The following is a 13,707-nucleotide window of genomic DNA, read 5'->3' as shown; positions in this document are numbered from 1 at the left end:
GAATACAGTGGTACCTCGGGTTAAGTACTTAATTCATTCCGGAGGTCCGTACTTAACCTGAAACTGTTCTTAACCTGAAGCACCACTTTAGCTAATGGGGCCTCCTGCTGCTGCCGCGCCGTCTGAGCAAAATTTCTGTTCTCATCCTGAAGCAAAGTTCTTAACCTGAAGCAATATTTCTGGGTTAGCGGAGTCTGTAACCTGAAGCGTATGTAACCCGAGGTACCACTGTATATAGTTGTTTTATTATGAATGTCAAGGTTGTTGTTTTTTTAAAAAAAATACTATTGTGAGCCATTCCGAGTAAAAGGAATGCATTAGATGGGAAGCTATAAATATTTGCACGAATAAATAAATAAATAGATAAGTAGCCGTGTCGTTTTGCAGTACAAAAGAAAACACACTCTTGTTGAATATTTTAATGCAGGCACTTTACATACATTAAATCAATTTACCCCCATGCACAGAAACAACATCTGCTCAACATTCCGTATCGCCACTTATTGCTTTTTCATGAGAGGTAACAATCATTTCATTTACAGGCCCACTGGCTTTCAGCAGTCATAGTGACTCTGGCAAGTAGCCTTAAAAATCTGGTGCAATGCTTCTTATTCACTCGCGAAAACTTCACGCACAGTTGCGACATATGCATCGTCAGGGGGCGGTTTCCTTTGGCTTCCAGGCTGCAGGAATTTCTTTATAGTGGGAAGATTGCTTGCCCTTGCTTTGAAAGCCTAGAGCAAAAGATGAACAAATAAAGCAAAGAAGTTTCCCCCCCTAAGCAACAGAATAGCTTCTTGAGTATAGAGCAACATCCTTTGAAAAGGATTTTTGAAAATACAACCTGAAGATCTGTTTAGAAAGGAATTGTGTCAATATAAAGCAACCATCCGAAAGAGAGATTTGCCCTGCATATAAAAAAGCTAATATCCACAAGGTCTGGTTGCTGCTCCCCGCTGAATAGATCCCACTCTTTGGTGCCAACATCTAAATCTGCCAAAAAGGTCCACTTCTTTGATATGGAAACCAGATGCTGCAATCAGCTGCATAAGTGGAAGCCTCTGGGCACATTGCTGGAGCTATGTGGGAACTTCCCTAGGGTGTATCTTCCTGAGTACATGTTCCTGCTGCCACCCGCCCCCCAGAAAAATTTCACTTCTTCCCATTTGTCCTAAGGATAGTGGAGAAATTTGCATTTTAAGGATAAATAGCATAATTCATGTTCCACGAAACAAGAAACTGTCCTTCAGCATTTGCGCTTCTTTGCATTTTGCTATGCGCTTCTCCAAATGAACTTTTCCCCGCCACAAAAATGGAATTTTTAGAGAAAAGTGCACAAAAATCGCATATACTGTAAGTGACGATGAGTTCCCCAAATGATTTCTATTAGGGGAAATCACTTGCAAAGGTGGGCGTATTAGGCTACTGCACTGGATACAATAATCTCCATGTTAAGAAATATGCGCACTAAAAAAACCTGGTGGAAAAAACCTGGAAAGGTAGCAAACTCCACCTGAGATTGGAAAACTGAGAAACAGAGACAACTTGAATCTAACAGATTCATCTATCCCTACTCCAGTCTTGATTCACAGCACTAATGAAGATAATCTGGTTCAATTCATGTACAAACCAGCGCGAAACCCTTTCAGGCAGAAGGTCTGGAGTAATCCAAATGACTCCGTACACTTGGATTCAGAACAGACAGCAGCTTGCAAGTAAATGGGATCCTCATAACAGAGGGTCCTGGTTGCACTCAGGACCCAAGAGCTCACCTGACAGGGTTAAAATGGTGGTGGAGAGGAAGGAGCAGGAAGTCCTGGCCATTCCCCTGGGATCATGCCAGGCTGTTTTAGCCAATAGCCAGTAGGTGGCGTGATCCCAGGGGCTTTAAAAGCAGCAGTGTTATGCAAGTGGGGCACTTGCATTTGCACGGCTGAACACCCGCCCACCCTCCCTAGTTTAGGTAGAGTCACTTGGCCTTGCTTTGGTTTGGGTCACCTGTTTTGGAACAGGGGCTGGGTAGGAATTTTTTCCATTTGGCAGATTGGCTTTTAGCCATTTGGTTTTCGCCTACCCCTTAGCAAATCGTCACAACTTGTAAGGTGGTGGTTAGGCATTGGCTCAGTTGGATTGTGGGGAGGGGAGGTGCGGCCATCACCTGCCCCTCCAGGAACTGGGTATTCCGTTAAAGGAATCTGGGGGTCCTGGATCTCGTCTGAAGTCTGCTTGAGGGGCAAGGGCCATGCCAGGACCACAGGAACCCAGGGGTGAGCTTTGGTTGGTCCTCATCGACCTTGCTCCCTCATTTGGTTTACCCCATTGGTCGATCACCCTGAGAGGTGGAGTCAGTTATAGTGGGGAGCCAATGCCTAAGCCAATACCGCTCACGTGATTGTATTTCAATAAAGTTGTGGCCAAAATTTGCCCAAAAAACTTAAACTAATATAAGTGTCTGTGTGTATTTATTTTGGGGGTGGGTCTTCGGGCCTCGAGACGCAAACATAATAGTACAAGATGGGGATTGTGCACAGGGAAGCAGCTCTGTGGAGTGTGCCTTTGGGGGAGGCAGGGGGACTGTGGCCTGGGATGCACATGTTTGAGGGGGCACAACCAGGCACCCTCAAGACAGGCACAGAGCCCTGGCAGCTGAGGCAGTGGGTGGGTTGCTTTAGAGGGCAGGTGGATGGAAGCAGCCAGCGAAGAGCCTATTGGAGGCAGGCTCTGTTCATCCTCCTTGCAGACTCTGTGCAAACACACACACCCCAGCACATGCCCTCACACCAGCTGCCCAGTCCACCGGATGGTGGGGATAACACTTGCCCCACCTCAGGTGCCAGCAACCCACGCTACACCACTGGCACTTAGGCCCTGCCAGTCTGCCAAGAACAGTGTCAGAGAGCCACTGCGTCAAGGTAGCAGCAGGACTTGAGAAGTGTGGGGAGCGAAGGTGGGCACAGTGGTCTGGTTTCTCCCTTGGCTCGCTTCATCACATCAACACCACTGAGTTGACAGCTTTGAGGGTTGTTGTTGTTGTTGTTGTTTTAACAATCAAGCACTGCAAAAATCAGTGAATCATGGTCACAGCACATTGCCTAAAGATTGCGGGGGTGAGGAAGAGGAGCAAAGAGAGGTCACTGTACCCTGCCCAGAGTCCTTCATCCAACATGCTGAGAGGGAGCAGGGAAGGAGCAGGAAGGGCCATAAATCCATGGTACAACCTCTGCTTTGTATGCAGAAGGTTCCAGGTTCAATCCCCAAGTGGGGCTCAGAGGTTCGCCTGTCTGAAATTATGGAGAATTGGCCAGTTGGAGTAGACAAAACTGAGTTGGATGGACTGACAGTCTGACTTTCTAGAAGGCAGCTTCCTGGAATCAGTTGCCCAGATAGGGAATCATTATAGTCCCTTGTGTAAGGGTCAAGCTTTTGGTAAAGGCTGTTCTCCAACTGGAGCGCTCGCAGGCCAGCGCTCCAGTTGGAAAACAGCCTTTACCAAAGGTGCCATGGGCTTTGAAGACACTCAAACTCAGGATGCAAGAGAGAAATGTGCTAAGAGGAAGGCACACTTGGCAAATCCATACCGTGATCAACTCCCACCCAGAAACCAATGTCCCCATTGTGGAAGGACGTGTGGATCCAGAATTGGCCTCCACAGTCACTTACGGACTCATTGTTAAAACTGTGTTTATGGAAGACAATCTTACTCGGCTACGAGTGATCGCCAAAGAGAGAAAGAAGAAAGAAAGAAGGGTCAAGTTTAGCCTTAGTTGAATTCTACACACATCAATCCAGAGGTCAGAACCGACGCATTCTGAGACATGACAGGAGCAGAATTATGCGCAACACACTCGACCAACCGTTTACCTGCAGTTGAGGGAAGGGTGCAAGAACATCAGCTTTTAGCTCCTCTACCATTAAGATTGCTTCAAGCAGCTGTACGTCTGCAGAGCTGAGGCGATTACCAACGAGAAACTCTTGTCCAGGCTGTTTCAGGGCCTAGAAAACAAAAATAAAGAACGTACTTTTAATTTTGCTGGGGAGTTTTGGGATAGTGTGGCCGACTTCTATTCAAACATCATATGTGCTACGCAGATCTTGATAGCTCCCTCCCCACCCCTCTCCCTTACAGGCAGCACCAGGTGAGACAGGCTCAAATAAGAGATAATGCAGGTGAAACACCCCCCCCCCCAGCTGTGAGGGAATCATCAGAATTTGCAGGGTAGAAGATTCTAGCTACCCATCCTCATTTTCAGCTCCCCAGTCACTCAGCACACCATGCGTTGCCCCTTCTTGGTGTTTCAAGGTGTTTTGTTTTGTTTTTTTAAAAAACTGCCTTAGTGCCCCCCCCCACCTAAAGAGATTTTGTTTTTGCGAAAACCTCAGGGGTTCCCCAAAGCATGCTGATGCCTCCCTCATATGTCTGCGTGATGCCATTTTGGCTGCATACAAACCAGCACTCAAAGAATTGAGATCACTATTAGTTTACAGAGAGACTTACTAGACAGAAGTGATGCCTGGTGGAACGGCCATCACTTGGCAGCCAAGGCTGAGAAGACCTGGACTTGAATGCCTGGAGGGAGAAATCTAGCCCTCTCCCTGCAATCTATATTCCCAGCTATGCAAATCTTTATCAAGTGATGATGTTGAAAACAAAAAAAGGGACAACCCCAAGCACTGATTTAGTCCAACCATTGATTTGGTAACATAAAGTTGGACAAGGCACTGCAAATAAACTCTTGAAGACCCGGAAGGAGAGGGTAAGGACTGGTCCTTGAAATACCCTGCCAGTTGGGAATTGTTGTCCAAAAGATCTAGAAGGCACAGGCTGGTCCTGGGTAATGTGTCACTCAGCTTTGGGTTCCCCATCCCTGATGTAGCTACGAATGGGAATCGTTGTTGTCATACCTTTTCGTAGACTGGGAAGTACCTGGTAGTGGCCTTCTCAAGAACAGAAGCAAGCTGCTTCTCCTTTTGCTCAGGTGGAGAGAAAGAATACACCAGAATCATGCCCATCAGGTCCATGGTTCCTTCCACATACATGTCAATGCTGTGAGGACAAGGCAGGCATGGGTAAGGAAAATTAATCTGCTAGATTGAACTTCTTGGGAAAATAGCTTATGTGGCCTGTTGACCTATCCTTATGCATTATTTCAATGCTTATCGGTTATCTGAACCCCCTTAGAGAGAAAGAACTGGAAGTTTCTAAGTGGAATTAGCTGAACCTAGGAGCTATTTCAAGGAAGCTGCAGAAATAGCTGCCTAGGGAGCTGCTACTGGCTAGTGGAAAGGCTGTCTGCTTCCCTAGATATGTAAATAATGCCATTATTTACATAAGCCTCCAGGGTTCCCTCTCCATCATCCTAAAAGAAGCTGAACCTCTAAATATTGCTCCTTGACACTCTAAAGTGAGAGCACATAACAGTAGGATGTTAGGGTAAAAGCCAAGGTTAGTCATACATAGAAGAACAAGGAGACCATTGAAATCAGTGGCCTTTTGCTCATGGATTTCAGTGTGATCAACACTGAGTGTGATCAACACTGGACATCACCCATAAAATGTAACACACCGGATGAACACACATATGGGATGGGTGTTAGAACAAGAAGCCAAAATCTTCCAGAATATCTTTTCCTTGGCCTCTCACAGCCTTTTTCCTCTTTCCTAGGCAATGCAAATTTGTGAGCATGTGCAAACACTGTTAACGCCACTGGAGTCTTTTAATGCAGCTATCAAGTACAGTATGGTGAACCATGATACAGTACTGTGCTCTTTCTTTCAGGTTCTTCCCATGGAGGTTATATTTCCCCGCGATGTAGTTGAGGATGGCCTTGGTCTGGACCAGCTTCAGCCCATCCATCTCGACCAGAGGGACTTGATCAAACAGCAAGTATCCATCTTTAGGAAGCAAAGGAAAAAAGCAAAAGCAAAGTCATTCATCTTTCCAAAGCAGTTATTCTGTGAGATTAAGGAAATGTGGCAAGATTCCTCCACAGTGAAACACTTTCAAAGCTAGCGCGTGGCCTCACTTTCTGCCATATGGCAAACAGCCAAGAGAAATTTCAATCTACAGTACTATCATTTAGTAACGTATCTCATGCCTGGAATGTGTGTGCAACCTTCCAAATAGACTGGAGGCTCTTCCGTTGTCAGAGAAGAAAAGCTGACTTCTCCCTGCTATGGTGACTAATGAGTCCAACATTCGACTCACTGAATAAGCTCTCCCACCTTTCCCAGGTGCCACCTGTGTGAGTGTCTAACACAAGATTGCATCAAGCTCCCAACCTGAGATAGAAAAAACAACCAATACTTTACACAGTTTGCAGAGTTGGGGGAAATCAGCTCAGCATAGCATAAAGTGCTTTGCTAGAGCTCCTATGTTAGTTCTGCAGAGAGACCAGCCCCTTTTGGCTTTTTAGAAGAAACTAGTGGGCTAAACCACAGAACCTAGGGTTTGCTGATCAGAAGGTCAGCGGTTCGAATCCCCGCAACGGAGTGAGCTCCTGTTGCTCGGTCCCTGCTCCTGCCAACCTAGCAGTTCCAAAGCACGTCAAAGTCAAGTAGATAAATAGGTACCGCTCTGGCGGGAAGGTAAATGGCGTTTCCGTGCGCTGCTCTGGTTCGCCAGAAGTGGCTTAGTCATGCTGGCCACACGACCTGGAAGCTGTACGCCGGCTCCCTCGGCCAATAAAGTGAGATGAGCGCTGCAACCCCAGAGACGGTCACAACTGGACCTAATGGTCAGGGGTCCCTTTACCTTTACCTAGTAGCACTAAGAACTGGTATCAGCTTTTTGCTTATTTTCTTCTCTGCCCAACACCTTTTTCCTTTTCTGTCACATCTTTTGGACTGTTAGCCTGAGAGCAGGAACTGTCTTGTTTATTTTCAAGATCTGTAAGCCACTTTGGGAACCTTTTTGGCTAAACAATGCTTAAAATAATTAAAAGGATTCGAAAACATTGCTTAGAAGTAAATTTTCTAACCCAGGCCCTGTTTTGCATATGATTCAAACCTCCAGCTTCCCATGGGTTCTGCAGCATTCCAAGAATCAACCACACCTTTAAATCTGGACAGATTTCTACATGCTCAGGCCATTTGAATGTCAGATCCTGGGGCCATTTTATAATCTACCACCCCCAAAGAATACACCAAGCAAAATAAAGCTAATTGTTCCAATGAGGCATGTTACAATATTCTAACCCACAGCCCAGGTACTCAAGCCCATTTAAAACTGCCTTCAAGGAAGAGCTTGTGGATTGCAGCCTGGATTATGTAACACGCAATAAAATTTGAAAGATCTTTTGCACCGAGGAATATTACAGATTTTGGGGAGAATATTAATTATGTTTCCCCCGTCCAGATCTCCAACAATTTTTTTTTTCATTTTCTGTTGCATGAGATTTTTCAATTGTTCTTATACGTTCTTTCAATGCTGATTTCAAATCTGAAATCGATTTTCGTGTACATGCTATAGTTATCTTCCAGTTTCCGACTTTTGCCGATATGTCATATTTACACTGGGGATAAGTGGTCACTGACATGTCGTTCTACCCTAACCATGTGGTAATTATTGTTTTGCAAGCTTAAATTTTCTTTATTTTTATAGTTTTGTAACCTAAATATTTGTATTTTTAACTGATCATAGCTGCACCATATATGCTTATAAAGTCTTAGCATTTATAGTGCAGTTACAATCAATTTAACCCCCTTGTCAACAGCCTTAAATCCAGGTTATAAGTAAAGCTTCAGGCATTTGCTCAGATTTAGTTGGACGTGCAAGCCACCTGCAAGGTTATCCTTAAACAAATGAATGGAGTTTGACTGCCGTTTCAGAGGACGTATTTGTCAAACATGTCAAATGGTATTTCCAGATTTTGGAGAAAAAGATGCATGTGTAGCAAAAAACTGATCTGGGCTTAAGCCCCACTGAATTTAGTAGGTTTCCCCTCTGAATAGGCATATATAGGTTTGCACCGTGAGTTTTACCTTTTATTAACTTCAAATACTGTTCTCTTGTTTTCAAAAACGTTTCTTCAAACTGGAAAAAGACAGGAAAACAGATCAAGTTATTTTCATTCCTGTGTCATGCCAGTTCTTTTCATTGCATAAAGGTACTGCATTGGCTCTTCTGTAGATACAGAAATAGCAAAGAGTGTGAGCTGTGAATTGTGAAATCTCCTGTTCAAAGCTCAGAGCACACAATAGTGCAAATTTCACAAGCAATCTGGTGTAAGGGGAGTTTTCCAAACATAAGCAACCAACCTCCACTCCAGCTGCTGCTAAGAGCCACCTGATGGACTCCATTCTTCCTCTGCCTTCAAAATACGTCAGTTTTGGTTTCCCAGACATATTTCCAAGCTGCTGGTTTCCTGATGAGTGCCATTTAATGGGGAGAAGAAAAAGTTTAATTAAATATATACCACCAATTGTGTGCACAACCACGCAGGTACGATTTTGCTGAAAAGTTTGATTAGGTGGAGCAAAACAAAGAGAATATGTATTATGCACAGATGGAAAGGCAACTCTGGGGTTGCGGCGCTCATCTCGCTTTATTGGCTGAGGGAGCCGGCGTACAGCTTCCGGATCATGTGGCCAGCATGACTAAGCCACTTCTGGAGAACCAGAGCAGTGCACGGAAACACCGTTTACCTTCCCGCCGGAGCGGTACCTATTTATCTACTTGCACTTTGATGTGCTTTTGAACTGCTAGGTTGGCATGAGCACGGACCAAGCAATGGGAGCTCACCCCGTCATGGGGATTCGAACCGCCGACCTTCTGATCGGCAAGTCCTAGGCTCTGTGGTTTAACCCACAGCGCCACCCGCGTCCAACACAATAGGTAATGCAGTATAAATGGAACCTTAGAATTTGGGAGAGCAGTGCTAGCCTTATAATCAGGAAAACAAATGCAGCATTCCCCACATCCGACTGCACCCTCAGTTGAGTCCCCATCCCCCTAAACCAAGTTCGAATGACAAAGAAACAACAAACCATTGTTTAGTGGCTCGAGAATGAGCAGTGTGCATGTGCAATGTGCATTTCCTCCTCCCTTCCTCTCTTCACATGTTTGCCTTCAGTGCTTATATATTGACAGGTTAAAAAACGTTCCCATGGTGGGACTTCCGGGTTGGCGCCATCGCCGAATGGCGGACTCCCTCCGAGCTCCGGAGGGAGCCTGTTCGGCAGGGGCTGGGTCCTACCGCGCCGGCGACGCGGGGACCCTTAAAAACCACGGGCACGGAGCCCGTGGACATGGGTGACTCGGCTGGCACCGTTAGCGCCCTCCCGACTCGTGAAGGAGCCTTTTTAAAGGCTACGGATCGGGTGCCGGGGAGTGGCGTGGTGCTTTGAGTCCTTTGCTTTCCCTGCCGATCGAAGCCGCATGCCATCCTTCTTCCATTGAAAATTCGGACTTTTAACAACAACCCGTGAGTAATTTGGAAACCGGGTTTAAAAGGAGGGGGGGAAAGGAATTTTTTTTTCGGATTTGGCACGAGTGGGGGGGATCCAAAAAGGAAGTCAGTCCCCCTCCCTATTGTAAGCATTTTAAAACAAGGACTGGGTAATCAAGGTCTAGAGAGAAGCGTATTTCTGACAAAAATTAAGAATTCCACGATGGGAAACTACAAGAACTGTGCTGGAGGAGAAGAGTGGAGTGAGAAGGAAAACGTAACCCCCCCGGGAACCGGGGCGATTTGTGAGAGAGCCTGGTGAAAAGAGACGGAGACTTTGACAGCTGTCAAAGTAGCTGTCAAAGTCGGAAAATTCAAAGAGGACTCTGCTATGAGGACTTTGCTAGTTAATTTCGTTACAATTTGTTACAATTTGGATATAAAATGTCGAAAATATGGAACAACAATCGGACTTTTGGATCAGAGGAAACAAAGTTACTACAATCCCCCTAGAGGGGCTTCGGGACATTACAAAGATGGTCGTAAGTGGAAAAATACTCTTGGAATTGTACAGGACTTGTTATCTCCTGGGAAAGCTGCAAAACTGAAACAGTATTTTGTCTACAGGGGTGTTTACATTAAAGGAGACAATAGAATTTTCTATTGAAGAAAGGAAGGGACTGGACGTAAGTTTTTGTTCCTGAATAACAACAACCCCTGTAGAGGTACCAAATTTCTGAATTAGAATGTTTTAGCAGCGGAACAAGACAAGAAACTTGACTACAACATGGAAAGAACAATGGGGGGAGCCTTAAGGACCAAGGAAGCTAAAGGCCCTTGGGGGCCGTTTTTGGATTGGATGTTTGAAGTTAAACACCATAAAAATAACTTTTAAAAAACTGGCAAGGTGGAACTGGGGAAAAATCTGATTATGGATCTAAGATTTCCAGGCAGACAACAGACAGACTGATGGACATGGGGAATTCAAACCGGGGAAGGGGGGGGGGAGATTTAGAATCCAAAGGCTGTGTAACTATTTTTTGAAATTTTTTTTTATATACCTTTTATCTTTTATATCTTTATATAGCTTTTTATACTTTGTTGGGGCGTCTTTATTAAAAAAAAGGGAATTCGTGGAAGGAAAATGGGGTGGACCTTGGGGAGAGAATCTTTGATTTTTATTTAAGGTAATGACGATGATTGTATAATTTAAATTTGAATATTGGGTTAAACAAATTAAGTTTTAAATTGGGAGTGAGAGCTTGTAGAACCAACGTTATGAAAGGGGAATACGGTAGGGATGGGGGATGGGGGAGTCCCAGAAAGTGGGTAATGAAAGTAAGGTTTCAAATGTATTTTATTTTTGTTTTATTTTTACTTTTTGTATTTTGGAAATTTCAATAAATATGATTTTTTTTTAAAAAACAACAACGTTCCCATGGTGTTTGAGCTGGGAAACATGACTAGGGTGGTTTCTCAGCTCAATATCATTATGTCTGAGCCACATCATCTTGCTTTTTATACCTGACACAAAGGAGAACCCTGGAGGGAGAAAAGAACAGTGGCTTGGGAGTTACTATGAAGCAAGTCAACCGAGGCTGAGTCACAGGTATTAATGCTCAAAGGCTGATGAAAACTTAATCTAAAGCAAACACCAAGATTTCCATTGCCCTCAAAAATGAATGAACGAGATCACTGTTCTGCAAACATGTCACAGTTCAAAAGCTTTTACCAGCTCTACATGCCCAGGCAGCGCATCGTTTAAGACTGGAATGAAATCCACAGCACAACAGAAAGGTTAAATGTAATTGTAAGAGGAAAAGCAATGCAAACAGTCCCCCTGCAGGCAGTTTAGGACTTGTTAAGGTCCAAATCCAGTACGGCAGCTGCAAAATTGTGAGCCTTGCCATTCTTTTATATTTGTTTCATTGAGGTTATCTAGTTATTTCACCTTAAATAAATACTCCCTCGCCTTTAGCTGTTTTCACATGCTGATGCTTTCTTGGCAGATCATGAGATTCAGAGGTTTGCAGCTGGACTCAGATGGGTGGTTGGGTGGACCATGAAAATTTGCAGTTGGGGCCAACTGAAAGGAGCAAAGGGCCTTGAGGGGCGACCCAAGTTGTTCTCGGGGGGTCATGAGCTGTTTTGGCTTGCATTAAAAATTCCAAAACTGCACATGTTCCATTCTTGTATTATCTGCATTTAACAGTATGCAGAAAATCAACATATTCGTAATTATTTATTTATTGCAAGCTGTACAGACATCAAATCAACAGGTTTTGTTGTATGCAGAAACCAATCCTAAATTTAAGGACATTTTGCAATAGATATAAATAATGGCGCATAATAATATTAAAATGGTGACATGGAAACTCAACTCAACACAACACAACTTTTTTACAACACAATCCTATGCATGTTTGCTTAGAAGCAAGTCCCATGATACTCAGTGGCACTCACTTGCAGGAAAGTGTGTTTAGGGATTCCCGTCTTATGCAGCCAAGTCCTATACAGAAACAAGTGCCGCAGAATTCAATTGTGCTTATTCCCAGAAAAATATGTTGTGGGATTTTTACAGCCTTTATTTTGCCCCCATAAAATGATGGTAAAGGTAAAGGGACCCCTGACCATTAGGTCCAGTTGTGACTGACTCTGGAGTTGCGGCGCTCATCTCACTATACTGGCCGAGGGAGCTGGCGTACAGCTACCGAGTCATGTGGCCAGCATGACTAAGCCGCTTCTGGCAAACCAGAGCAGCGCATGGAAACGCCGTTTACCTTCCCGCTGCAGCAGTACCTATTTATCGACTTGCACTTTCACATGCTTTCGAACTGCTAGGTTGGCAGGAGCAGGGACCGAGCAATGGGAGCTCACCCCGTCGCGGGGATTCGAACCACCAACCTTCTGATTGGCAAGTCTTAGGCTCTGTGGTTTAACCCACAGCGCCACCCGCATCCCTAAAATGATGGTAGTCTGTTCCAAATTGGCTTTTTTCAGCAATGTCTTTCTTCTACAAGAGCTCCAACAATGTTTCCACTCCCTCCAGCAACAGAAAACCATATGAAATCCCCCTTCTCACACCACGAGGGAACATTCCTCTCTGACCTGTGGCTTTGCTTCAAAACAAAACATGCCATTCTGAACCACATTTCATGCCCAAGCCCCTTCTCTTTGCTTTCATCCAGCTGAATTTCAGCCACTCTTTATCTTCCCTTCCTCTCCCTCATCCTGTGCTTTCACTCTTTGCCCTGGCTAATCCGCCCCATGCTTTATTTCCACTTGCCCTGCTTTCGTAGATTAAAATGCAATTAATTTCCCCCTCTTTCCTTGTGTCAAAGCTCTGCAAATGCACTGCAAAGTCAGCAAACTGCAAAAAAATCATTGCATTGCTCCAAGTAGCTTTTTGAAGTTAATATTTAACTCATAACCCACACAGCAGATAATTTAAAGTATCTTAAACTGCAATCCTATATCCACACTGGGTTCAATTGGCTGCAATGGAGCTTACTTTGTGGTAGACCTGTATAGAATTGCACATGCTAAGGCTGAAAAAGTCACTTACTTCAAACATCCAGTACTAACCTTTTGCAAAGACTTGCTTTATCCGATCTCTTTCTCCACACAGAAAGAAATTGTGCCTTAAAAAGTCCTACAGCCTAGGAAATTCCAGCTACTCTGGTGAAGTCTCTTTCCACTGTCTTACCATTCAGTTTTAAAATGCCAAAGCTACACCTTCTATACTATTATCAGACTGAAAGGACCTGTGGCTTTCTGCCAGGTATAAATATGGTGCCAGATGCTTCCTTCTGCGTCATGCGTGAAACACCCTTCATGTTCTCTTCACCCAAATCCCTGATGACAGGCATGGGTTGTTGTTTTTTTAAAAAAATAATGCTCAGATCATTTATTTTCACATGAAAAGCACATGATTTGTTCCATTGCTGCACTGACCACAATATTATATCACAGGATTACGCCCTGTTACTATTTTCGTATGGGGTAGAAAACGACACCAATGAAATTACGGGGAGAGTACTTACATTGACATCCGAAAATACCCTCTTAGGAGTGGCAAAAAGAGGTAGGCCTAGGAACAGCTGTTGTTCAGTGATGGTAGTGCATTATCTGGTCCACATGCAATTGCATGTGGTCCAGGCAAATGGAAAGTCAGATCTCACCATCCAAAAGCAATCCCCTTCAACCCAGCAATTCCCTCGCTTTAACCTAGCCCAGAAGTCTGTCATCAGGCCAGCTGCTGCAAATCGGCAGTGTCTGGTGTTATGTATTGAAGTTCTCACCCTGGGCCAGCAGGGGCAT

The 13,707-nt window shown here is 44.5% G+C and overlaps 1 protein-coding gene across 1 annotated transcript; it reads right to left on the bottom strand.

Moving 5' to 3' along the window:
* Positions 1 to 399: 399 nt before the first annotated feature.
* On the bottom strand, positions 400 to 13,121 carry LOC114593322 (glutathione S-transferase-like). The gene is made up of 7 exons (XM_028721691.2): positions 12,973 to 13,121; positions 8,258 to 8,364; positions 7,982 to 8,033; positions 5,761 to 5,893; positions 4,903 to 5,044; positions 3,862 to 3,993; positions 400 to 734 (listed from the first exon to the last, which is right to left on the bottom strand). The coding sequence occupies exons 2-7, from the start codon at positions 8,342 to 8,344 to the stop codon at positions 609 to 611; spliced, it is 672 nt and encodes a 223-aa protein (XP_028577524.2). The 5' UTR covers positions 8,345 to 8,364; positions 12,973 to 13,121; the 3' UTR covers positions 400 to 608.
* Between the last annotated feature and the right edge of the window lie 586 nt (positions 13,122 to 13,707).

This window comes from Podarcis muralis, chromosome 3 (assembly GCF_964188315.1).
Source record: "Podarcis muralis chromosome 3, rPodMur119.hap1.1, whole genome shotgun sequence".
Classification (NCBI taxonomy): Eukaryota; Metazoa; Chordata; class Lepidosauria; order Squamata; family Lacertidae; genus Podarcis; species Podarcis muralis.
The sequence above is the reverse complement of the archived record's forward strand: the minus strand, read 5'-3'. Positions and strand labels throughout refer to the sequence as shown.

What these genes read in the sequence shown, in the direction of transcription:
- LOC114593322 (XM_028721691.2), bottom strand. Translation starts at nt 8,344, where the DNA reads ATGTCTGGGAAACCAAAACTGACGTATTTTGAAGGCAGAGGAAGAATG. An exon ending in AACCTGAAAGAAAGAGCACA is followed by an intron (nt 5,045 to 5,760) that starts GTACTGTATCAT and finishes TTGTCCTCACAG; the next exon opens with CATTGACATGTATGTGGAAG. An exon ending in ACTTCCCAGTCTACGAAAAG is followed by an intron (nt 3,994 to 4,902) that starts GTATGACAACAA and finishes TTTGTTTTCTAG; the next exon opens with GCCCTGAAACAGCCTGGACA.